The sequence below is a fragment of the Sminthopsis crassicaudata genome, chromosome 5 (genome assembly GCF_048593235.1).
Source record: "Sminthopsis crassicaudata isolate SCR6 chromosome 5, ASM4859323v1, whole genome shotgun sequence".
Classification (NCBI taxonomy): Eukaryota; Metazoa; Chordata; class Mammalia; order Dasyuromorphia; family Dasyuridae; genus Sminthopsis; species Sminthopsis crassicaudata.
In genome coordinates this window covers 232501592-232528137 of record NC_133621.1, presented here as the reverse complement: position 1 = coordinate 232528137, position 26546 = coordinate 232501592, and the positions used below count along the sequence as shown (strand labels likewise).

The window sequence follows — 26546 nt, the reverse complement described above, 5'->3', positions numbered from 1 at the left end:
CAAGAAAAATAAAGTGCAAAAAAAAAAAAAGCCTAAATCTGAATTCAGATACAATAAGTCCTTTATCTAGGTATAGACAATATTCCTCATCACAAGTCCTTCAGAGTTGTCTTGGCTCACTGTGTTCCTGAGAAAAGTAAAGTCATTCACAGCTTATCATCTTACAATATATTGCTGTTACTTTGTATACAACACAGTTCACTTTGATGAGCTCATGGGAATCTCTCCAGGCTTTTCTGAGAGCACAACAATATTCCATCATAATCACATCCTACAGTTTATTCAGCTATTCCTCAACTGATGGGCATCCCATCCCCTCAATTTCCAATTCTTTCCATTGAGAAAAGAGCTGCTATAAATACCTTTGTACATATAGATCCTTTCCTCCTTCTTTAAAAAAAAAAAAATCTCTTTTAGGATACATGCCTAATAGTGGTATTGTTAGTTCAAAGGGTATGCATGATATTTTATAGTCCTTTGAGTATAGTTCCCAATTGCTCTACAGAATGGTTGAATCAGTTCACAATTTTAGCAGCAATGCATTAATGTCTCATTTTTCTCATATTTCCTCCAACATGTCTTTTCTTTTTCTGTCCTATTAGCTAATCCAATAGGTACAGGATAGTGCTTCAGAATTGTTTTAATTTGCATTTCTCTAATCAATAATGAGTTACAATAATTTTTAAAATATGTCTATAAATGGCTTGATTACTTCATCTGAAAACTTCATATTTTTGGATCATTTATCAATTGGGGGATGGCTCCTATTTTTTATACATTTGACTCAGTTCCCTTTATATTTGAGAAATGAAGCCTTTATTGGAAAATTATTTTCACAATTACTATTGCTAACTGAATTTCCCCTCATTTTCCATTTCAGATAAAAGTGAAGTTCATCTAATAACCATCCCTTTCTCATTATGAGAAGTAGCAAGTTCTACTCCTTCCTACCTTCTACTCTTCTTCTTTCCCCTCTTAAAACTCTTAAAACAAAACCAATCCATTCCCAGGAGCTTGTTATTTTGTTTTGATTTTAGTTAACTCCCTCAATGCTCTTTGACGACATTAGGGTTCTAAAGAAACAGTTATTTCTTCTCCTACTAGAACATTAGCATTGTATCATTATATAGCCCTCTCCAATTTCACAAATAAGTTTTTCTTCACTCTGTTTGTATTTCAAGGTTCCTAATCATCTCTTGTCTTTTCATCAGGAATGCTTGAAAGTCTTCTATTTCATTCAAGACCAATTTTTCTCTCTGAAGAATTATTCTCAGCATTATAAGGTTATTTATTCTTGGTTATAACCCTCTATTTCTTGTCTTTTGGAATGTCATATTTCAAAATTTCCTCTTATTTAAATTGAAGCCACCAGGTCTTTTGTGATCTCAACAGTAGTTTCTTGGTTAACTGCATACCTAGGTTCCACTGAGATCTGAACTCCTATCTCTGGTTTCAGAGTGTCCCGAATGCTAACCATTACACCATGAAACTAGCTGAACAAAATATGGATTGATTCTCTGCTGCTTGTGCTAATTTTGACCTAACAATTAACACCAAAAAAATACAGATCTTCCATCATCCAGAACCGCACTTTCCATATGTAGAACCATTAGTAATAGCTAATGATAAAGTTTTGAATGCTGTGGATAAGTTCTCTTACCTATCTAAGCGACAGGTACTCTAACATAGTGATGTCACTTTGGTCCTCTTCAAGAACAAAGGATAACAACCAGTTCCTTGATATTCAAACTGCTTCCTTCAGTGGGTAAGCAGTATACTTCCCAGGGATGTCCTCACTGATAACCAGATTAGCACACTCATTGCTAAAGCTAGCTCAGTGTTTGGGAGACTTCAAAAATAAAGCATGGAAGAGGAGAGATATTAGATTGATTACCAAACCGAAGGTCTACAGAGCCATTGTGTTGATCTTATTGTTGTATGCCTGTGAAACCTGGACAGTATAGCAGTGCCATGCCAGAAAACTGAATCCCTTCCATTTGAATAGTCTTGAATGGGACTGATTGGATGAAGTATTTCTCAGTATTGAGTCACATAATCCCTGTTCCCAGAGCTGGGACCTTGGGGAGGTCATTTGATCTCTGGAGGGATGAACTTTAAACCCTGAGATACAGGAAGTTGCAGGAAGTGACATGATCTGTGGGAGGCAGCCAATATTGGTGACCATTGTTCTATCCAATGAGAAGGCTCAAGTCTTTTGCTTTTAAACCCTGGACAAGTCAGAAGCTGGCCAAGTTCCAGGAACACATGGCAGAGTTGGGATGGCTCCCAGGTGTGTCTGGGTCTCTCCCTGCAGGGATTAAATAAATGCTATCTCTTTGTACCTGATGATGTCTCTGATTAGTTAATTGGGAAAGGGGTCCCACACAGTCTTAAGATTTTGAAGCTCACTGGGCAGGATAAGATGCCAGACACTGAGATCCTTTCTCCAACTAAACTACCAAACATTTAAATTCTACTGCACAGAGAGCAGCCACATTTTTGAATGCTAAATGCATGCAGGCCAAAAAGATTATTTTATGGAAAATAAAATTGCCCTCATATAGGATACACAAGGTCACAAGGTGGTCAAAAGAACACAATACAAGGACATTCTCAAGGTCTCTTAAGAACTTTAGAGTTGATTGCATGACATGGGAGACACTGGGACAGGACTGACCAGTATGGTGTCCCCTCATCAGACAAGGTGCTGTGTTCTATGAGCAAAACAGAATTAAATTAGCTCATAAGAAACTTTCATATGGTCACAAGAAGTCCAACTCAATAAAAAGGCTAGTTGGATAATACAATCAATCAAGTCAAACATTTATCAAGCACCTACCTTGGAAGTACAAACAAAGGCAAAAACAAACAGACAAAAAAAACTCACAATTCTTGCCCTCTATCATAATCTAATGAAGGAGATAATGTACAAATAAGACATCTAAATGCATATAGACAAGGATTGGAGATAAACTCAGAAGGAAGGAAGTAATGAGATTGATCAGGAAAACCTTATAGAAGTGAGGATTTTAGCTGAGACTTGAAGGAAGCCAGAGAAACCAGGTGGCAGAAATGAGGAGGGAAAATGTTCAGCATGAGGGATAGCCAGTGAAAATGCAGAAAGCTGAGAGAGGGAAAATCTTGTGTAAATAACAGCAAGAAGATTAATATCGCTGTAGGCATATGAAGACTAGAAAGATAAAAACAAGCAACAGTTAAATGGCACAGTGGATAGAACATAAGTCCTGAAATCAGGAGGACCTAATTTCAAATATGGCCTTAAATATTTAACATTTCTTAGCTGTCATTAGTCACTTAATTCCCAAATGCCTTGCAAAAATAAATAAATAAAAAGATAGAAAGGGGACAGGTTATAAAAGGCTTTAAACACAAAACAGAGAATTTAAATTTGATCCTAAATTAATTGGAAGCCTCTAGAGTTTGGTAAAGGAGGGAGGGAAGAGGGGTATTGACATACTCAGGCCTTCACTTTAGAAAGATTTGTTAACTGAGTAGAAAGTGGACTGGAATGGAGAAAGATGGAGGGCAGGAAGACCAACCAGTAGTCTACTGTACTAATAGTTCAGATGTAAGGTAATGAGGGCCTATACAAAGTAATAGCAACATCTGATAAACACAAATTATTGATACATATACAATTTCAGAACTCTTAAAAATAGATTTGAAAGTTATTCTGACAAAAACTCACACAATATTAATGATATATAAGATCCATCAATCAAAAGTAGTTATAGAAAGATGAATATTTTCTTGACAAGAAAGAAAAAGAGAAGAGATTCTCAGAATTTAATAATAAAATGGGCTAAATATCTAGAGAAATACTTTTAGGACAAGCACACATCACTTCATCAAGCAATAATAAAAATACACACCACTGGATAACCCTAAGTAGTTTGCTTCTCAATGGAATATATAAAATGGCCAAGATTCATGAATGAAATTAAAAGTTTCCATGAGCAACATTCAAATGACCTTAAAGGTCATCTAGTCCAGCCAAATGACCTTAAAGGTCATCTAGTCCAGCCTGATAAACAGAGAAGAATGTGCCTCTGCACATTGTGACTTATGCAAGGTCACACAGCTAATAAACAACAGAAATACATTTGAACCTATCTAACTCCAGAGCAACATGCTAATCAATAAGATTGGTTTAAAAGGGAAGAAAATAAATCTATTTTCCATAGAAGAGAGGTTAAATGATTTACCCATTGTCACTTAACTAGTAAATAGGAAGGACAATCAAACCCAAATCTTCCTGACTTTATCCACTTTACCATAAAGCCTCTGATTAATATGAAAACTGAAGAGGGGATTCAAAGATGACTCATCTATAAAATGAGATTCTTATACTAAATGATCTCTAAGGTATCCTCCAATTTTATATTCTGTCATTCAAATAGTTCTATGCTATTCCCCTCTGATAAAAAGGAGAATAGAGCCAAGTGGTAGTTCTGTGTCTGTGAGAGAGAATGTTAACAGATAAAATTTGAGATATTTTGATCTTGAGAAGTCCAGAGTACATTAAGGAGTGCTGAAGAGTCCTGTCTAATAAGTATTTAGAAATATGGGTTAGGAAGACAAAGGTCTGAGCAGAAAACTTTACCTCAGACTAAAGAGAAAATTGCAGAAAGTGAATTAGAGTGAGAGTAAAAGAGGAAAGTGTGAAAGATGGTTTGAAGTTTAACATGAGAAAAAAAAAAAGTTCCTAGCAAGCAGAGGGAGAAAAAATGGAAGCAGTGGCATATTTTATATTCTTGGGCTCAATGATCACTGCAGATAGAGACTGCAGCCATGAAATTAAAACACTTGTTCTTTGGAAGGAAAGCCATTGCAAATCTGGATTGTCTAATCCAAGCTATGAGTTTTCTAGTAGCAATTTATAGCTGTGAGGGTCTGACTATAAGAAAAGCTAAAAACTTTTGAATTGTAGTTCTAGAGAAGACTTTGAGAGTCCCTTGGATAATTGAAAGGGCTTAAAGGGGGCAGCTAGGTGGCGCAGTAGATAGAGCACCAGCCCTGAATTCAGGAGGACCCGAGTTCAAATGTGGTCTCAGACACTTAACATTTCCAGCTGTGTGATCCTGGGCAAGTCACTTAACCCCAGCCTCAGAAAAAAAAAAAGGAATAAAGTCCCTTGGGGCTGGTAGGTGGTACAGTGGATAGAGCACCAGCCCTAAATTCAGGAGGACCAAAGTTCAAATGTGGTCTCAGACACTTAACATTTCCAGCTGTGTGACCCTGGGCAAGTCACATAACCCCAGCCTCAGGAAAAAAAAAAAATTAATTCAGACTATTTACTGGAAAGTTATGCTGAAACTGAAGCTTAAATAATTTGTCCACATAATGAGAATATGGGACTCATTGGAAAAGACCTTGATGTTGAAAAAGATTGAAGGTAAAAGAAAAAGAGAATGAGATGCATGGGTAGTGTCATGGAGACAATGAACATAGATTTGAACAGACTTCAAGAGACAGAAGGACCTGCCATGACATGGTCCATAGGTCACAAAGAGTTAGACACAGTGAACAACAAGGAGAAAAAAATTATAGGGAAAAAATACTGAATTAATAATCAAGAGACATAGATTTTATCCTGGTTATACCAATAATTTGCTATGTAACTTCTTTGACCCTCAGTTTCCTCAATCCAAAAAAAAAAAAAAAAAAAAAAGGACCAGAAGAATTGTAGTAAATGATTGTTAAGATTTCATCTAAAATTATATTGCTCCAATAATTACAGGGTTTACTTGGTACTTAACTCGGTAAATGTACTTACTATAAATGTGCTAAATTTGAATTTTGAGATTCTCAAATTCTTTGAAACTAAGCTTGGTTTTGAATGTCTCCTTAAAACAGTAGCATATCATTTTCACACCTTTACAGTGGGTGGCAGCAAAATACCATTCTTTAATCTCTTGCCCAAGACCTGTGAATACTCTGTTCTCAGAAATTCTCAATCACCTCTGAAATTCTGCCCATCTTCTTTTGCTCCTAAGGCTTCCCTAGATTCTGAAAAAATCTGTTATAGGAAAGCCCTAAATGAGGGTTGACCTAATAATGAGATCACCCCAGGGCCCATGACAATTTCCCACTCCCACCCCATCTAAGGACCCTAGACTTACATAGATCAGATTTGATCCTGGCACTGACCCCCAAAGAGTCAGTTTCTTACTTTGACCTTTGTCTGGAATTCTCCAAGAAAATCACTAAAATAAAGCTTAGAGATTGTAGGTGTCCAGGTTTACCCACATATGTGTTATAGGGCCTATAATTCCTATAATCAGAGCCAATAAACTTTGGAAAGTGCCTGCTAAATACTGAAGATACACTTAATAAAAAGAAATTGAGTACCTGCTCTCAACAAACTTACAGTCTAATGGCAGGAGAGAGGCATACACTACATGAGGCAAGAAAATAGAAGGTAGGGAGAATGGTCCATGACACAGGGATCTTGTCCTATGGGGTTAAAAAACAGGCAGAGAAGCGGGAGCAAAATAAAGTGATTAGTGCTATGGATTGTAATTAGTACAAATTACTTCATGTAAAATAGTCATTAGATACAAAGCAGCCTTGATTATAATAGGTAAAGCCTACCAAGAAAGGCATGAGATAAGAAGACTTTATAGAATGCCATGAAAAAACAGAGGAATGTAAAACATTCAAATAATCCATTAAACTTCACCCAAAACATGAAGACACTGTGGAGGACTATTCAACAGAAAATCTCTGTCTTACCTGTATCATGTGAACAACTCGTGACAATAGCAGGGCTGCCATGGTTCAGATCTCTTGCCTTCCATGGCATGTTTTAGTCCTTCAGCAGGAAGGAAATTCTCTTTCTTTGATATCCAAAGAAACAGATTGCATATGAAGTTTTGAATCTTCTCATTCTCATTGCATAATATTTAGTGTTTTTTAAAGTATATCATAAATTTCATGTTACTTTAAAAACTGTTCTTGCTTAAAACCTAGAAAGTCCTCCATGAGCTTAAGCAAAGTAAAATATACTGTGTACAAAGTAATAAATAGCAAGAATAATTTTTCTATTCTTAGCCATAAGTACTCTGAAAGATTTATGCTGAAAAATGCCAACTATACCCAGAGAAAGAACTGATTGTGTCTGAATACAGATGGAATCCTACACTTTTTTTTTTAACTTTATTTTTCTTGAGGATTTTTTTGGGAATGGGGAATCTATGCCTTCTTTCACAACATGACTTTAATGGAAATGTTTTGCATAACTTCACATGTGTCTTCTCAAAGGGGGTTGGGAATAGGGAAGAAGGCAGAGAATCTGAAATTCAAAGTTTTAAAAACAAATATAAAAATTTGGTTTACATGTAACTGGGGAAAATAAAAATATTACATATACAATTTTTTTAATGATCATTCTTGCCTGTTATTCCTATTTGCTATGGAATTTCTGCATTATGTTTAATGTCCCTACCATAGTTCATCTGATAAAATTCAGGCTCATTTATTGGAGCTTCCTTTGACTTTCTTAGTTTGACTTCTATTCCCTCTATGTTCCTCAGTACAGCTGAATTTGGGCTATCTTTTTATCCTTTTCTTTAGTCTTGGACTAGATAAAGGAGCTTACCCCTCTTTCTCTGACTTTCTCTATCGTTGCTCTATTTGTAATTCTCTATAAATAATTTCTGTGGATTTTGTGAAAGATCTAGTCTCCTCTACATACCTTCCCATTTTCATATTAACTAGAATAATGAAATTGTTCACATTATGCATGGGGTGGTATTTCAGGGGCAAAGGTCAAGAAGATGGGGCCTTTGTTATTTTGCTGTTCAGTCCGGCAAAGAGGAAAGGCCATGTTTGTCTGTCTTTTAGGCTCCATCTGGCTGATTTGGAGCACTGGAGTACCAGAGGAGCAAAATGTTTTGTTTCTACAGTTTGCCACTTACTGTGTTCTCTTTGTGTCTACTATTGGACTATTAATGGACCACCTGTCCGTGAAGGTTTATGAGCTACAATTTTAGGAGAGCAGACTCACTAGAACCTGAGAGCAGGAACCACCTGGAATGTAAGTGCAACCAATTAATCAACTAACAAGCATGTCCTAACTACTTTGCAAGCACTGTTCTAGGAGCTTGAGATCAAAATAAAAGAATGAAATCCCTGCTTCTATGGAGCTTACATTCTAATTGAGGAGACAAGAAATTCTGTAAATATATAAGGAAAAAATACAAAATAGTTGGGGTAGAAAAGACACTAGTAGTTACAGGTCACATCAAAAAATACATGATATAGAAAGCAGTGGTTGGACTGCATCTTGAAGAAAGAGAGGGACTGAGGTGGCAAGGAAGATGTGTATTCCAGGCTTGAGAGATTGCCAATGCTGAAGCAGATGGAGTATCCTTTGTCAAGAATGATGGAACTAGTTTGGCTAGATCACGGAGTAGGAGAGGGAGCTTGATATCTAAGAAGTATTTTAAATGCTAAATGGGGGGAGGGGTATATTTTACCCTATTCCTATTAGGAGCTGGTAGAGTTTAGTAAAGGAGTAACATGATCATAAATGTGCTTAAGCAAAACCTTTTTGACCATGGTGTCTAGGACGGACTTGAGTGAGGCAAGACTTGAGACAGGAAGATCAGTTAGGAAGCTGTTTCAAGATTCTAAGTCAGAAATGGTGAGGGTTTGAATTAGGATGGTAGCTGCGTGAGTGGAAGGAATAGAGTGCAAGAGATACTATGGAATTAGAAATGGCAAAATCTGCCAACTGATAATAGTTGGTAAAAAAGAAGAATACAGATAATATTGGAGTTCCAAACCACAGACCAGTTCAAGCTGGGGTAATATTCCATTTCTTTTCTTCTACACTATATTTTTAATTTGGCTTTACCTGACCAGTTATCAGTGAGGGAGAATAGTCTAAGTCTGCAGGCAAGTGACTTCTGGTGAGCCATAGGGATATAGCAACCCTTGTTAAAAACCCACACATGAGCACTAGATATGCTGATGAAAGCACTTGTCTCATGGCTTGGTTGTAGTTCCATCTAGTGGACAAACCATATACTTTTGTTGATTAACTTGCTTTTGGGGGCAGACTGCATGAGCAAGACAGGAATGACTTATGCTATTATTACTATTACAAGCAATAGTACACTCAAAAGTATCCTTTGCCTGATCCACTAATCATATAAAGGTGCCTGCATTTGGATTTCTCTTTAACATTTATCTAAATTCAGAAATTCTTAATCCCCTTTACCACAGGACTTGCTGCTATCAAGCTTCTTTCTCATCTTACCTATATCTTTTTTGCTTTGCCCTATGTTGTCTCATTACAAAGTTTTCTTTATCGATTAGGGAGACAGTTAGTTAATCTGACAAGCTCATTGGTTGTTATAATTATTATTCAGTTAGTCATGTCTGACTCTATGTGACCCCATTTGGGGTTCTCTTGGCAAAGGTACTCCAGTGTTTCCTTCTCCAGCTCGTTTTATAAATGAGGAACTGAGGCAAACAGAATCACACAACTAGTAAATATCTGAGGCAAAATTTCAATTTGGGTCTTCCTGAATCCAGCCCCAACGCTGGCCACCTACTGGCCATTGGAGCATAGTGCTAATGAGAAAAAGTTTCTGGGAATTCTTCAGGAAATTCCACTGCTCTCCATAAGCTCTGAAGACCTTGCATGATTGGGTATGTAGCCTTGAGCTGGTGCAAGTCACTTACCAATAGACCTCTATTTCCTACACCACAAGATATGAGAAGTATGCAAGCCTACAGAGGGATGGATGTCAAGGACTTTGGAAATGGCAGTATTGTCACAATAAGATGAGAGATCACAGCTCTGACAGATTAGTAAGCAGAGGAGCTATCACCTGGTGTTAATATAGCCTGACAGGGCATGGGAAAATCATTGGGAGAAGATAGTATCTTACTGAGAAGATGCCCAACACCACTAGAACTCCTCCAATCAGGACTGAGGCATTGCTCAGTACTATAACTGAATTATATGAAAACTCTATGAAGCATGATGCAGCATGACTGCAAGTTCTCTTTTCCTGTCTATCAAGGAGGAAGGTGCTCTTATCTAGTTCCCCGTCCCTTACTTCACTCTAGCTCTCACAGTGAGCCCATAATCCCTAATCTTCATTTCTTTAAGAGTTCCCTTTCTGAATTTCCCATGTTTTCAAAGGAAGCTACTTTAAGATAAAACATCCATTTTATGTACATCTCTGAAGGATTAAATACAGAGGAAAGAAAGGCTCTAATCACTGAAGACACAGGAAAAGAAATAGATTCTCTGCTTAATCATTAGATATCTGAACTGGGGGCTCAAACTGCACAAAACAGAGTTTACTGATATTTATTGCCTGAGCTCCCTAAAAGGAAAGAAGAAAAAAATGAATCTGAATATTCCTACATATAGCATAAGCTAGCAGTTTTCTTGGGGGTGGATTTAATAAATAGATAAGGGTTAGCCCAGTCCAAAGCAGTGGCCTTAAGCAACTTCTCTTCCCATTTGTTCTCCTTTGGCAAGTTCTTCATTCCATCCCTGGTACAGCTCCAGGTGGTGACTAAATAGAAAAATGTTGCTTGAAGAAAGCAGTTAGGGGCCAGAGAATAAGATTTTATGCCTAGCTCTCCTCAGCTAAAATCTCTCTCTCTCTCTCTCTCTCTCTCTCTCTCTCTCTCTCTCTCTCTCTCTCTCTCTCTCTCTCTCTCTCTCTCTCTCTTCCTCTCTTCCTTCTTCCCTTCCTCCCTCTCTCCCTCTTTCTCTTTCTCTCCTGTCTCTGTCTCTTTGTCTCTCTCTCTCTCTCTCTCTCTCTCTCTCTCTCTCTCTCTCTCTCTCTCTCTCTCTCTCTCTCTCCCTCCCTCTCTCTTCCCCTCTCCTCCTCCCCTCTTTTTCCCTCCCCAAATATGCATATATGTATAATTTAGCTTTTCAAAAAGTTATATCCTGAGAACATTACCCAAAATATGACTCATCTCCTTTAAAAGATTAATGACGCAGAACTAGAATGTTGGCAGAGTAACTGAGACATGAGATGAAGGGCAAAATTAGGATGACAATGAAATGAATAAAAGGAAAATAGATAAATCTGATAGATATTAAAAGGAAAAAATAACCAGAACTTAATGATAGCTTGAATTTTTCTAGAAACCCAGAGTAAGAGGAGACCTCAGAGACCATCCAGACTAATCAACACTTCATACCATCATCTCAACACATAGATGACTACTTGTTCATTAAGATAATACTTGTGAAGCATTTAGCACAGTGCTAGATCACAGTAGGCACTTAATAAATGTTTTCTTTCCTTATCAGAAAACAGAAATCAAAATGAATTTTATTCACTTTGGGAGACTGGATGAGATGTCATAGAAAAAGGGTAAAAGAGGGGCAGCTAAGTGGCTCAGTAGATAGAGCACCAGCCCTGAAGTCAGGAGGACCTGAGTTCAAATTTGATCTCAGACTCTTAACACCTCCTAGCTGTATGACCCTGGGCACATCATTCAACTCCAAAGAACTCAGTAAAAAAAAAAAAGGTGAAAGGGAAACCAATTTGGGAAAGGATGATGGTTTTCTGCCCTTGTTCTATTTATGTTATACATAAAGAACTGTCCTAAATGCAGATGAAAACAAAAATTGAAAGTCAAGGATAGAAACATAGATTGGGGAGGTAATGATTTCCAGCACATATGAGGATGGAAATGAATAAACTTCCCTAGGAAGCTCCTGGCCCAAAGGATGAATCCTCTGGTTTTTTATATGAGGGAGGAGTTTCATATCATCACTGATAACTCCAGTTCTCTTGAACCTTTCCTAGCTTCACCATCTGTTGCTTATATTATTGTAGCAGTCTCCTGATTGATTTTCCTGCTTCAAATTTCTCCCTACTCACTGCTTCACACTGCTGCTAAAATGATTTTGTTTAATCATAGCTATGACCATGTCACTCCCCTGCTCATGCAATGCCAGTGGTTCCCTGTTACCTCCACAACAAAATAGAAACTCCTCTACTTGGCTTGGCAGCAAGATGGCACAAGTACATAAAGTGCCAGGCCTAGGAACCGGCCAGGAACACTCATCTTCCTGAGTTCAAATCTGGGCTCAAATCATTTAATCTCATTTGTCTTAGTTTCCTCATCTGTAAAATGAGCTGGAAACCCCTCCAATATCTTTGTTAAGAAAATCTTAAATGGGGTCATGAAGAATCAGACACAACAGAATAACAGTTGCTTAGCTTTTAAAGCACTTCAAGCCCCAAACTATCTTTTTAGCTTTATAGGATATTACTTCTCTGCCCCTCCAGTGATATTCAGTCAAATTAGCCCTGTAGTTTTTCATACATAACACTCCATCCATTCCTTAGCTATGTGCCTTTATATTTTCTATCTTTCATACCTAGAATGAACATCTTCCTCCTCTGCACCTCACAAAACCCCTCTCTTCCTTCGGAAGGAAGGTGCCTTTCTAGATCCAATTCACAGAGGTTACTACTGTTGTTGTTCTCACACACACACACAAATACACAAACACACATCTCTCCCATTAGAATGTAAGCTCCATCAGAGTAGAGGTTGTTCCATTGTTTTTCTATTCCCAGCATCTAGCTCAGAGCCTGGTATAGAGGTCACCTTTAATAAATGCCTGTTGACTATTGAATTTTCTGAGGCATTAGACCTTTCTTTCCAGGTCTCAAATAAAAAAAAAGAAAAGAAAAGAAAAGAAAGAACCCACTTTCCATATTCCCCCATCTTGGCAGTCCCCAAGGACAAACTACCCCTTCTCCCCAGTTACCTACCTGATTAGCTGGTGGGTGATGGGAAAACAAAGTGAAGGGTAAGGATACTTCATCTTCTCCACCCTCATAGCTGTTCTCTCCTTGTTCTTGTGCTAGTAATGGATTAGGTAGCGAGGTCTGGCTCACTTTGAAGCTTTTCATTTGAGGTAATTAATAATCTGGTTTTTTCCCTTCCAAAAACATTTTTATTCCAATTTGGATAACTCTGGAAGAATTCACTTTTTTGATGACTGAGTAGCTAAGTAATGAGGGACAAAGAACCAGACATTTCTATCCCTGCTGTACTGTGGCAGGAATAGTAATGACATTTCTGAGTCCCCCCTCATAGAATGGCAACCTCAAAGAAGATGATGAAACTGGGTTTCTCTACCCTTCTTCCCTCTATTTTCCATTCATGGAAGGTTTGAGGGAAAGGTTTAAAATGATTCAAGTCACTTCCCTCCCTGTCCATTTCTCTAGCTACAAAACCAGTCCCATAATAGAAAGATGTCCATAGAGGCTATACAGGGAGAGAGTAATGCAGGAAGGGGAGGGAGTAGGGGACCTGAGAGAGAGGGAGGGAGAGAGAGAAAAGTGGAGAAAGGAAAGGATGGTGAGCTGAGCAGAGCTGGGCGTTGGCCTGATCTCTGAGGAAAGCAATGAATGGAAGGCAGAAAGAAGCATCTTACTGCAGCTGGCTGACCTCGGACTGTTGAGCTTTGGAATACTCACCTCTGAGTGAACAAAGTTCACACACACACACACACACACACACACACACACACACACACACACACACTCCAGAATGAAGACAGACAGTAAATGATCTAGATGTTGGGAAAGCATGAGTTTGGGACCCAAGCTCACTCCTCTCTAAATGGATTATAGCCTCTTTCAACCTGATTGCCATAGAATGTTATAGCTAAAAGGGACCTAGATGGGGATCTATTTCAAGAGAGGTGAACTCGTGCCAGTTAGGGGCAGAGCTAGGGCTCCAATATAGGTCTTTGTTTCCTGTGTAAAAATAATACAGCACAGTACTTAAAAGTCAGAAAACATAAATTTGAATCCCAACTCTATTCCCTGCCAGCTGTGTGATTGTGAACAAGACTTCTCTGCCAGTCTCAATGAACTCAGTTTGCTGGTGCAATGAATGGAGAACTAGACCGGCAGTTATGTTAGATCTAAATTTAAAACCTATCTCAGATACTTACTAGCAATGTGATCCTGGACAAAGCATTTAACCTCTATTTGCCTCCATTCCATCTGTAAAATGGGGATATACAGCTGGCAAATAGTAGTGCTATAAAAATGCTTATTTCCTTCCCTCTTGTATGGGATTTTGTGATTGCTGAGTCATTTAATTGTGGCTGATTCTTTGTGATGCCATGTGGGGTTTCCTGGCAATGATACTGAAATGGTTTACCTTTTCTTTTTCTAGCTGGAAAGTTACAGGAAACTGAGGCAAGATTAGTGATACACAGTAAATGTTTGAGGGCAGATTTGAACTCAGGACTTCCTGATTCCAGGCCCAACACTCTATCCAATCTATCTCCTAACTATATAGAAAGCACTATCTATATTTGAACTCATACTATTTCTCTTTCCAGCCCACGATGTTCTTGTCTGATTTAGGATTAGGGTTTAAATAGAATTATTAAATAGAATAGTTATAACAACTATTAAATAACTATAATAACTATTAAGTAGTTATTAAATAGAATAGGCCCTTAGAATTTATCAAATCCAACCTGATCATTTTTTGGATGAAAAAATGGATCCAGAGACATGATTTGAGCTCCTCTCACATACTATGCTATCTGTCTCCAAACTATCAATTTTAGGGACTATATATCCAGGTCCTTCTTTACGTGGATTATTATAAGCATATAAAATGTTCATGTATATTATATACAGATATATAGCTATATACTGGAGATATACAGGGAGTCTCATAAATCTTAGTGCAGTTTTTAGGTCTCAAGCTTAAAATTGCACTAAGACTTTTGGGATACCTCGCCTGGGAATGTGTTGGGTGTATACACATATCTCTATTGCTGTTACCTTTTCTTCTCTCTACTTCGGTGTTGCTCAGTTCCTTCCCCCTTCTCTGATATCTTGTCTTTGCCCATTTTCCCCCTGTCCAGTTTAGTCTCCTCCTATTGACTGTTCAAGACTGAAAATCAATCTCAACCTCTCTTTCTCTTGATGAAGGTTGGCAGGAGTGCCTGATCCTGTCCTGTTCTTAAGACAGCTGAGCAAGGCTTCCCCTCACTCCTTCCTCCACCCCTTCCCATTTCTGGAATCTCCTCCTTTTCCAGTAAAGCCTGTGACAGAAGGGCACAGAGCTGGGAGGAGGGAGAGCTCAATACATCCAGATAATGGAAAAATGGGATGCTTTCAATGAGCTTCCAGCAGACCAGAGGCAGCACAAGTGTTCTTTTTTCCTACTTCCTCCCTTCCCACTCTCCCCTTCCCCCAAGGAGCTAGGGTCTCAGGTATTGGGGCTAAGCTGTCATGAATGCATCCATATAGGTCAGACACGGCTCTGCAGGGACTGCGTCTTTAAGGCTGAGAGTGCAGGCTAGCAGCTATGGCCAGAGTCAAGGGCCCAAGATGGGGGTTGGAGAAGATGGGGGTGGGGGTGGGGAGGAAGCCTTTTATCCATTAGCTTTGGAGCTGGCGCCAGGCAGCGTCTTTGACAGGGCCCTGAGGAGCAGAAAAGCACCTACCCACCGCCAATTCTGATAATTTTATAGACACGCATACAGCACAGGAATATCAATGTGTAACTGTGGTTCCTTGTACCTCTTCTGACTTAACTCAGGGGATTAAGGGGTGGGGGGAGGCAGAATAGAGCAGCATCTACATGTTCAAAATAAGGACCAGGTATCTTAAGGGTCTGTGTAGATCCAATCGCTTCCCATCTTGCCTCTGGGTGGGAAGGAACAGTATTGCTATATATCTTCTTCATCTATATTTCTGTTAGACACCTGTTTTGACTCTTTACAACATTTTTGTGTCCCCTCATATCTATCCCTTTTCTCCCCCATTTACTTTTTCTTGAAAACAAGGACCAACCCCTAAGTACCCAGCACAGCGCTGGACACACAAGAGTTGATCAATAAATACTGAGTGACTTAGATGAATTCCATCTATTCTGGGGTCCCATCTCTTCCATTCACCCTCAAAAACCCAGGGCTAGGTGGACAAATTTGATTTTTTTTTTCTATCATCCTCCCCACCCCAGTCAGAAATGCTGGACCAAGAGCTGAGCCAGAAGGCTGTGGACATGAGGCTTGGAGGGAGATGGAGCAGCCCTCTTTACCTACTTCCTCCACTTAGACTCAGCAGTCAGGCCAGTGGGAGGAGCTGGCCCCCCCTCATGCCTGTCTGGGCTATAAAGCAGCCTCTGGATCTATCAGCATCTCCTCCCCAACCCCCATAGCTGCTTTGCAGTCTTTCCCTGGCTGCCTGTGTGGACCTCAGCCACCATGAGTCACTTATCAGGCCTTCGAACTAGCTCCAGCTCCACATCCTACCGGCGTACCTTTGGGGCACCACCCTCATTGTCCCCAGGCTCCTTCTCCTATTCATCAGGTTCCCGCTTTTCAAGCCGCTTGCTGCCCTCTCCATCCCCTAGCTCTTCCGTTCGGCTGGGAAGCTTCCGAGGACCCCGGGCTGGGATAGGTGCCCTGCGCTCAGAACGCCTTGACTTCTCCCTGGCCGAGGCCCTGAACCAGGAGTTTCTAGCCACCCGAAGTAATGAAAAGCAAGAACTTCAGGAGCTCAATGACCGCTTTGCCAGCTTCATTGAGAAAGTTCGGTTCCTGGAGCAACAGAATGCAGCCCTACGGGGGGAGCTGAGTCAGGTCAAAGGCCAAGAGCCTGCCAGAGCCGATCAATTGTGTCAACAGGAGCTTCGGGAGCTTCGCCGGGAGCTGGAGTTGCTGGGCCGAGATCGTGACCGAGTGCAAGTGGAAAGGGATGGGCTGGCTGAGGATCTGGCTGCTCTTAAGCAAAGGTCGGGAAAATGTACAGGGAAGAAAAGGGGCCCAAAGGTGGGGAAAGAGGAAGGGGCATGAAGCTGGATAGGACAGGAATTATCTGTTGGGGGGAAATCGGTCTGGGAGGCTTGGAGCATGGAAGGAGATGTCCTCCCTTTTCCCAGATGACACAGAGCTGGGGTGTGGCCCCGACCCAGGCTAGATGTAATACTGTCTGGACTCTAGTCCTTTCTTTGCTATGATTCCTTGGGGACTTCCCTGTCTCCCTCCACATCCGGGCTTTCACAGTAGGAGTGCCCAGAGCATTTATGTCACAGTGCCTTATTCCTTGAACTTTGGGGTCTGCTGGCTTCGATCCAGAACTCCTAATTTTTTGTATCAGATGATAGCCAGGGAAATCAAAGGAAAGGGAGACTAAGGAGTGTTTCTTGGGCTCAGTCTCTTTCGGTTTATTTTACCTGTCAGGTTGGAAGAGGAAATACATAAACGAGAGGAAGCAGAGAATAATCTGGTGCTTTTTCGGAAGGTAAGCAGGGCATGGCCCCCAGAGCGGATGGCAGAAGCTCACCCATAATTTAGAAATTTCACAAGTTTTTGACTTTCCTTTGGGCACCTCTCCTACTACACATACATCCCTTTCCCCCAAAGACTCAGTGATCTCTGGGGATGTGAGGAGGTGGGTGGGATCTCTAAGACAATCAAGTGCAGGACCGTACTCAACAACCTGCCCCCACCCCTGGATAGGATGTGGACGACGCAACGCTGTCCCGCCTAGAGCTGGAAAGAAAAATTGAGTCCCTGATGGATGAGATAGAATTTCTCAAAAAACTACATGAGGAGGTGAGTGGCTTATGGGAAAGGAGAGGAGGGGGCAGGAAGGGAAAAGATAGGATCTAATTCTCAAGGGGGCTATTGGGAGGCAGAGGTCTCCTGCCCCTACAGTAGAAGTGGTGCTCCTCCACACCCAGGCACCATCTGGTGGTGAGTAGCAGAATTATTCCTCTGCAAGCTGGCACAGGGGAGGCCCGGGGCAACCACAGTCCTATCCCCTATTGGGACACCAGTTTCAAACCACACCTACCCGTGCATCTTTGTTATTTCTTCTCTTTTCCCACCATTTCTGGCTTGTATGTCAGGATGGAGGGAGAGGGAAAAGGATGGTTTACACGGGGCCGAATCTATCTTTAGGTCTGAGACTTAGGGTCTTCTTTACCTGTTCTTGGGTACTATTACGGGAATGGTCAGCTGGATACACCGGTTGGGCGGCGCAAGCAATTAGTGTATGGATTGTATGGAACAAATAAGATGTCTGACTGGATAGTGTGGTAGACCCATATGGGTGTGGTCATTGGGCGGCAGGAGCTGAGGGACCTACAGGTGAACCTGGAAAGCCAACAAGTGCAGGTGGAGGTGGAGGCCACAGTGAAGCCGGAGCTGACTGCAGCACTCAGAGATATCCGTACTCAGTACGAAAGCATAGCGGTGAAGAACCTGCAGGAGGCTGAAGAATGGTACAAGTCTAAGGTGCGGATCTAGAGGCTGGGGGACATGGGGGAAGAGGGACTGAGAATAAGAACAATGGGAAGAGCAAGATGGGGGGAGTGGAAGCTAGAATCTACATCCTCAACTGTGTTTCCCCCCACCCTATCCAGTACGCAGACCTGTCAGATGCGGCCAATAGGAACCACGAGGCTCTTCGCCAGGCTAAGCAGGAGATGAATGAGTCCCGAAGGCAAATCCAGAGTCTAACCTGTGAAGTGGATGGGCTTCGGGGGACTGTAAGTGCCATCTCTGAGGTTACCTGAACCTTGGGCGGCAGGGGACCAAGGGAGGGAGCTGCCAAGTAAAGAGCTACTCTCCTACTCTTGTTAGAATGAGGCATTGCTTCGGCAACTCCGAGAGCTGGAGGAGCAGTTTGCCCTAGAGGCTGGGGGCTATCAGGCTGGGGCTGCCAGGCTAGAAGAGGAGCTCCGACAGCTGAAGGAGGAGATGGCCCGGCACCTTCGGGAGTACCAGGAGCTGCTAAATGTCAAGATGGCCCTGGACATTGAGATTGCCACCTACAGGAAGCTACTGGAAGGCGAAGAGAGCAGGTGGGAGTGATGAGGTGCAAGGTGGGAACAGACATGACAGGACAGGAAAAGGAGAATGGAAAATCTGGGGAAGGAGGAGGAGGGAGCAGGCTTGGGAAGGGAAGAGAAGAAGCATACTCTATCTCTGATCACACTGCCTTACCCTTTCCCCAGGATCTCTGTGCCAATCCACTCCTTTGCTTCCTTCAGCATGAAAACATCTGGTGAGTCACAGACATAGTCACACACCTAAGCTGTACTCACACCTTTTCCATCTCTAAATGACTATCCATTGGATCATAGGATTTAATCATAAGGAACCTTAAACAATTTGATTGAAATCCCTCAGATAGGGGATGCTTAGAGTCAAGTGCAGAGCCTCTGACTTCAAATCCCAGACTTCCTCAGTGCTGCCAGGCTGACTTTACTACCTGTAGCTCTTAGGTGTCTGATTCGTTTTGTTTTATAACTCAGGATAACTTCTATTCACTTTTCTCCAAGCAAGCAAGAAATCTCAGTCCCTATCTTCCACACCTGGACTCTTCACAGCTTCTGCTCACCAACATCTGATTTGGAAGGAGCTCAGGGTCAAGATCCAAGATTGCCAGTGTCTGTATGATTTGAATCAGTCACTCAATGATTGACTATGAAATTTTAAGCTTTAAAAAGCCTTTTCTTAATACCCTGAGGTAAGAGGTACAGGTATTATTACCTCTATATTCCAGATAAGGAAACTGAGGCTGAAAGTGACTTCCTCAGGGTAACATAACTAGCCAGAAGCAAAGTTGAGGTTCAAACCTAGGTCTCTCATGACCAGATTGTGTTCTTTCCACTGTGACTTATAAAATGGGGATAATTATCCTTGCACTATCTACCTAAGACTTGTTGTGGAGCTCAATGAGAATATCTGTAAAATGCTTTATAAATCTTGATGCTGTGGAACTATAAAATGTGTAAATTATTATGTTTATTTCCTTTCCCTGTTTCTCTCCCTCTTCTCCCCACCCCTGCTTCCCCAATCTTCTGTTCTCTTCAGTGGCTGAACCTGAACTTCCAGATACCCATAGCCGAAAGATGGTTTTGATCAAGACCATAGAAACCAGAGATGGGGAGGTTAGTTGGGAAGTACTTGATGGCCATTGGGAGGCCTTTCATTTTATTCTTAATACCTTTTATTTCTTTTATTATCTTTTATTTCTGTGAGCCACAACATGAAGCATGTGGTGGTTATGGACAGATGGGGCAAAAGCTGTGTTCCTTAGATCAGGGAGGGATAAATCCTAACTTTCATGATGTAGGGGATGGGCAATGGGAGCTAGCAGGTCCAAGTTCTCACTGAGCCTATCCTTCCCAGCAGGTGGTGACCGAGTCCCATAAAGAACAGAGGAGTGAAATGGATAAGTCTTCCACTCACAGCTACTAAGCCTTCAGTGAACCGAAGTTGTCTATTACCCTCTCCCTAAACTTCCAAATCAAGGGTCTGAATTGGCTCCTACCCCCTGCATGGTGCTTGGGGCCTAGTTCCCACCAAACTTCCAATCCCAAATAATGAAATGACCCAACTGTGGGCCATCCCTTTAGCTGGTGCTGTGGATTCTCCAATCTAACTATTATAGGGACTCCTCCTCTCACACCATGAATGTGGCTTCTTTTGGTCCTGTTGCTTATCTGTTGCCTAGCATCCATCTGAATTGTGCCCCTCCCCACCAGTGGGAAAACTCATTCATCCAAAGATGCAACCTGGGAGTATATGCAATCCGGGATCCCTTCCCCTAACTCTGCTAAACCTCTGCATTTTGCTTTTATCATAAATAAAACAAAGTTAACATCAAAAGAGACTCGACTCAGAACTTGATATGGGATAGGGGTTTTAGACACAGGTACAAGCCAGTACCAGCCAGGGAGCTTGACATGATTCTAGGGTCACCAGGCTAGATAATGCTCCAGAGGGCCATGAGACTAACATTAAAATGTGATCAAACCACCACAAGGTGGTGGAGGGTATTGCCATAAAAGAGCCCTGTGTCAACAACAGAATGCCAACCAATGCAATGCCTTCCATGATATCTTTTCTTAGTAGTTCTATATTCTTATTATTGATGTATTTTCTACTTCTGGTTTTTGTAACTGCAAATGCCCATATTCTCTGCAAATGTAAGCAGGTCAACATAACTTGCTGGAGAACACAGATAAACACAGGCATTGAAAAACTGAGGCTTTCGCTTTAATACTACAAAATATGAAGATCTGGGAAAGATTTCCTAGGAAGAATCTCAGATCTAACTCAAAGAAGATTGATTAAAACATCCTCCTATTGTGACTTTAAAAAAGAAAAGAAAAAAAGAAAAACTGAGGCTTTTTTTCTCAACATTACAAGACTTGTGAAAGCTCCACCCCAATCTAATTATGTGCAAAGACAGGACAGAACAGCCACAGGAACATGTGATAGATAGATGAAGTAGGGCAAATGTCTCCTCTCTCAATGCAGGTTTCAAAGAGGGGAAACAATCTTTCCTGTCAGTTCTTCTGCTTTTATATAGGGTTTTTTGGGGGGAAGGAAGAGAGTTGCTGCCTAGGGGCAGCAGTGGAAAGAGAACACAGCAAAGTTAATATAGGTGGGGTTTTTTTGGAAATGCAGGTTTGTTTCAGAATTCTTTCATAAAGCTGAATTTGTGTAAAGCTGTCTATATTCTGTTTTCTACTTACCTACAAAATCTCACTATTGGGTTTCTGGAAAGATTTTTTTTCCTTTTTCCTAAATTGTGATGATGCTCAGGGGTGAAATAATTTTTGGTAGCACCTTAGTTTTTGTGGATAACATAGTTTTCAATCTAAAGAAGACAAAAGGATGTATACCCCATTCTATTCTCACCATCCTATTTAGCCAATCATTGCCACAGGATCCCTAGAAACCAGAAAAATTTAAACATCTTTTATATGGACAAAAATGGGACATTTTTTGTATAAGATGGAAAAATCTGTGAGTCATTTTGCTGCCTACTCTACCTAACTTTCCCCTTCTCCTCCCCCAAGCTGATTTAAGATAGCAGAACTCTGCTGTTCTAGAAAGCCATCCCTAAAACTTTTTAGAGACCCCTGAGGGTTACATCTCCCTTCTAGACTAACACCTTGGGGACTTAATACCCTCCCAATTCTATTCTCCCACTGATGATTTGAAACAATGTGCTCCTACAGTGTTGGGATAACTGGTGGAGAGCCAGCTGGAGATACAAACCAGAGAAGGATCTCATTCCCACTTTTCCTGGCTACAAAAAAAAAAAAAAAAAAAAATCTTTCAATAAACCTCTAAGATCTGTAAGTTTTACAAATTGTGACCAGTGTCTTTTTAACTTAAGAGTGAGCAGTTTATTTAAAATCACTTGCTAATGGGGAAATTGCCAATAAATGTAAAAAGTAACATGAATAGAGAATCTAAAACATCTTCTTCAGTTATTTTCTATAGACCCAAAGAATGACTCTGAGTCTTTTGAGATAAAGGTAGGACACCCAAATAAACTTCTTTCCTTTGCTAGAAACTCAGAATCATGTGATGCCATAAGCAAATTGGGAGAGCAAGAAACAGATCTTTGGAGAAGGAAGGAATTTATGACCAAAGAAGAATTAGAGAACATTATGAAATGCAAAATGGACAATTTTGATTATATTAAACTAAAAAGTTTCTGCATAAGGGCTGGTTCAAAATTAGGAAAACTATTATCATACTTCAACTATATCAATAACCAAACTAACAAAAATCATGATTATCATGGTAGATGAAAAAAAAAAAAAAAAGCATCTGACAAAATTCAACACCCATTCCTATTAAAAACACTTGAGAGTATAGGAATAAGTGGAGTTTCCCTTAAAATGATCAGTAGCATCTATTTAAAACCATCAGAAAGCATCATATGTAATGGGGACAAATTATAACCATTCCCAATAAGATCAGGAGTGAAATAAGGTTGTTCACTATCACCATTGCTATTCAATATTGTATTAACAATGTTACTTTGCCAATAAGTGAAGAAAAGGAGATTAAAGGAATTGGAGTAGGTAATAAGGAAATCAAATTATCACTCTTTACAGATGATATGATAGTATACTTAGAGAATCCTAGAAAATGAATTTAAAAACTACTAGAAACAATTCACAACTTTAGCCAAGTTGCAGGATTCAAAATAAATCTACATAAATCATCAGCATTTTTATATATTACCAACAAAGTCCAGCAGCAAGAGATACAAAGAGAAATTCCATTTAAAATAATTGTAGATAATATAAAATATTTGGGAGTCTACCTTCCAAAGCAAATTTCAGAAACTATGTGAATACAATTACAAAACACTATCCACACAAATAAAGTCAGATTTAATCAACTGAAAAAATATCAAGTGGTCATGGGTAGGCTGAGCTAATATAATAAAAATGATAATACTATCTAAATCAATCTACTTACTTAGTGCCATACCAAACTCCCAAGAAATTATTTTACAGAGCTAGAAAAAATAATAACAAAGTTCATTAGAAGAATAAAAGAATTTCAAGGGAATTAGTGAAAAATGCAAGTGAAGGTAGGCTTGCTATGCCAGATCTAAAACTATATTACAAAGCAGCAGTCATTGAAATCATTTGGCACTGGCTAAGAAATAGAGTAATCAATAACTGGAATAGGTTAGGTTCACAAGACAAAATAGTCAATGACTATAGCAATCTAGTGTTTGACAAACCCAAACTCACTATTTGACAAAAACTGCTAGGAAAGTAATATGGCAGAAACTAGGCATTGACCCACACCTAACACCATATATATACCAAGATAAGATCGAAATGGTTTCATGATTTAGAAATAACGAGTGATATTATAAGCAAATTGGAATATAGTATAGTTTATCTCTCAGATATGTGGAGAAGGAAGGAATTTGTGACCAAAGAAGAACTGGAAGTCATAATTGAACACCAAATAGATAATTTTGATTATATTAAGTAAAAAGTTTTTGCACAAACAAAACTAATGCAAATAAGATTCTAAAATATATAGGAAATTGACTCAAATTTATAAGAATTCAAGCCATTTTCCAATTAACACGTATTTTTACCATGTGTAACATCCATTAAGTTACTTGCCATCTAGGGAAGGGGATGGGGAGAAAGGAGGGGAAATTTGGAACACAAGGTTTTGCAAAGGTTAATGTTGAAAAATTATCCATGCATATGTTTTGAAAATTAAAACCTAGAAAAAAAAAGTTTCTACACAAACAAGATTAAAAGGAAAGTACAAAGCTAGAGAAATGAAATTTTTACAGCCAGTGTTCCTAATAAAGTCAAAATTTCTTTTTTCTTTAATTTTTAATAATAGCTTGTAATTTTCAAAGTACTTGAATACTTTTCAACATTCACCCTTGCAAAATCCTGCATTCCAAGTTTTTCTCTCTCTTCCCCCCACTCTCTCCCTTAGACAACAAGCAATACAATATATGTTAAACATCTTCTATTCTTCTATACACATTTCCACATTTATCATGCTGCAACAAGAAAAATCAAATCAAAAAGGAAAAAAATGAGAAAGAAAAAAAAAAAAGCATGCAAACAACCAAAAAGTTGCAAATACTATGTTGTGATCCATATTCAGTTCCCACAGATTTCTTTCTGGGTGGAGATGGCTCTCTCTATCACAAGTCCATTGGAATTTAAAAGCCTCATTTCTAAAATATATAAAGGAATGTGCCAAATTTATAAGAATAAAGTCACTTCCCAGTTGATAAATGGTCAAAGGATATGAATAGACAATTTTCAGATGATGAAATTGCCATCTATAGTCATATGAAAAGATGCTCTAAATCACTATTGATTAGAGAAATTCAAACTAAAACAACTCTGAGGTAGTCTCATATCTTTCAGGTTAGCTGACAGAAAAACATAATGATAAATGTTGGAGGGAATATGGGGAAATTGGGGCATGAATGCATTATTGGTGGAGTTACTAAAGGATCCAGCCATTCTAGAGAGCAATTTGGAGCTATGCCCAAAATGCTGTACAGTATGGATCCTTTGATCCAGAAGTGATACTTCTGGTTCGGTATTCCAAGGAAATCATAAAAGAGGGAAAATGTTTCTAACAACTCTTTTTGTGGTGGCAAGGAAATGGAAAGTGAGTGGATGGCCATCAATTGGAGAATGGCTGGATAAACTATGGTATATGAATGTTATGGAATATTGTTGTTCTGTAAGATATGACCAACAGGAGGATTTCAGAAAGGCCTGGAGAAACTTACATGAACTGAAGCTGAGTGAAATGAGCAGGACTAGGAGATCATTATATACATCAACAATGATACTGTATGATGATCAATTCTGATGGACGTGGCCATTTTCAACAATGAGATGAACCAAATCAGTTCCAATAGAGCAGTAATGAATTGAACCAGCTACACCCAGAGAAAGAACTCTGGGAGATGACTATGAACTGCTACATAGAATTCCCAATCCCTCTATTTGTGTCCTTCTGCATTTTTTATTTCCTTCACAGGTTAATTGTACACTATTCCAAAGTCCAATTCTTTTTGTACAGCAAAATAACTGTTTGGACATGTATACATGCATTGTATTTAACTTATACTTTAACATATTTAACATGTATTGGTCAACCTGTTATCTGGGGGAAGGGATGGGGGGAAGGAGGGGAAAAGTTGGAACAAAAGGTTTGGCTATTGCCAATGCTGAAAAATTGCCCATGCATATATCTTGTAAATAAAAAGCTATAATAAAAAAAGAAAAGAAATAGAATATTAGCAAAGCGATTACAAAAATAAGAAAGAATGCGTGGTGGTAAAGGTAAGTAAGAGAGATCCGAACAAGCTGCAGTCCAAGTTGCAGCTGGAAACCTCAGAAAAGGCTTCAGCAAGGTGGAATTTGAAATGAACAGAGTAAGGTGGGGTTTTAGTGGGAATGATAGAGGACAGAGTAAATAAAGTGTTCCTGGGGAAAAACATCATGAAACAAACAGATGATGGACGGCCAGGATAATTCATCTCTATGCATCTCAAGGCCTCCCCCCTGAGGGGGAGGGTACAAAATGGTACAACTGAAGAAACTGAGGGATCTCTTAGGAAGCAGCGTGTTCAAAGTAAGCCCAAAATGAACTGGTTATTTTATTTCATGAAGCTTCTCAATAAAGACACATAAAATACGGACTTTATTTAGCAAGCAATGGGGATCTATTGAAAGCTTCTGAGCAAGGGAGTGACTTTTTAGTGCATACTCGCGACCCTCAAAGGGCGCTCATTCACGCATTCCCCTTTCTGCAACTTCCAAGCCCAGAAACCCACCAAGGATGCTTCAAAATGGCTCCAGAAATGACGTCAGCGAAGCCAGTAGTCACGTGGTCAGGTCCGGGTCGAGTCCGTCAGTACTCCTCCTCCTCCCCCTGCACCCCCACCCCCAGGGTTCTTCCCCTCCCAGCCGCGGAATCTCGAGAAATTCAGCCCTACCGCCTTCCTCCCACCGCTATTCCCGATCCAGGCAGTCCCTTTTCTAGCCCTTCCGCCACCCAGGCTCCGGATCAGCGAACAAACCGTTGGGATGCAGCCCCTTAGGAAAGCGCCAGTCCTTTCCGGTTGGGAAGGGGAGGGGAAAGAGAAAAAGGGGAGGGGGAGCAGGAACGAGTGCTCGGCCCCTTTCCACGGCCCACCGGGCGG

General features: G+C 40.1%; 1 protein-coding gene and 1 long non-coding RNA gene across 3 annotated transcripts in view; one reads left to right on the top strand and one right to left on the bottom strand.

The window, feature by feature from the left end:
• The window catches only part of LOC141544385 (uncharacterized), a 54798-nt gene extending 28285 nt beyond the window's left edge, over positions 1–26513 (bottom strand). Inside the window, exon 1 of the long non-coding RNA XR_012482590.1 lies at positions 26178–26513. This is a non-coding gene — a long non-coding RNA (uncharacterized LOC141544385). The remainder of the gene's footprint in view (positions 1–26177) is intronic.
• On the top strand, positions 16196–20688 carry PRPH (peripherin). 2 transcript variants are annotated; one of them, XM_074270474.1, is made up of 9 exons: positions 16196–16797; positions 17246–17306; positions 17525–17620; positions 18140–18304; positions 18433–18558; positions 18653–18873; positions 19027–19076; positions 19889–19965; positions 20210–20688. In XM_074270474.1, exons 1-9 carry the CDS (start codon positions 16268–16270, stop codon positions 20273–20275), a joined length of 1392 nt encoding a protein of 463 aa, XP_074126575.1. In that variant the 5' UTR covers positions 16196–16267; the 3' UTR covers positions 20276–20688. The 2 variants fall into 2 exon arrangements, with proteins under 2 accessions (XP_074126575.1, XP_074126574.1); XM_074270473.1 differs by having other exon boundaries at positions 16197–16797; positions 20207–20688.
• Positions 26514–26546: the final 33 nt, after the last annotated feature.

Coding starts and splice junctions, on each gene's coding strand:
- PRPH (XM_074270473.1), top strand. CDS start 16,268: ATGAGTCACTTATCAGGCCTTCGAACTAGCTCCAGCTCCACATCCTAC. Junction 16,798..17,245: donor CTGGCTGCTCTTAAGCAAAG/GTCGGGAAAATG, acceptor TTTACCTGTCAG/GTTGGAAGAGGAAATACATA. Junction 19,077..19,888: donor CTTCAGCATGAAAACATCTG/GTGAGTCACAGA, acceptor TGTTCTCTTCAG/TGGCTGAACCTGAACTTCCA.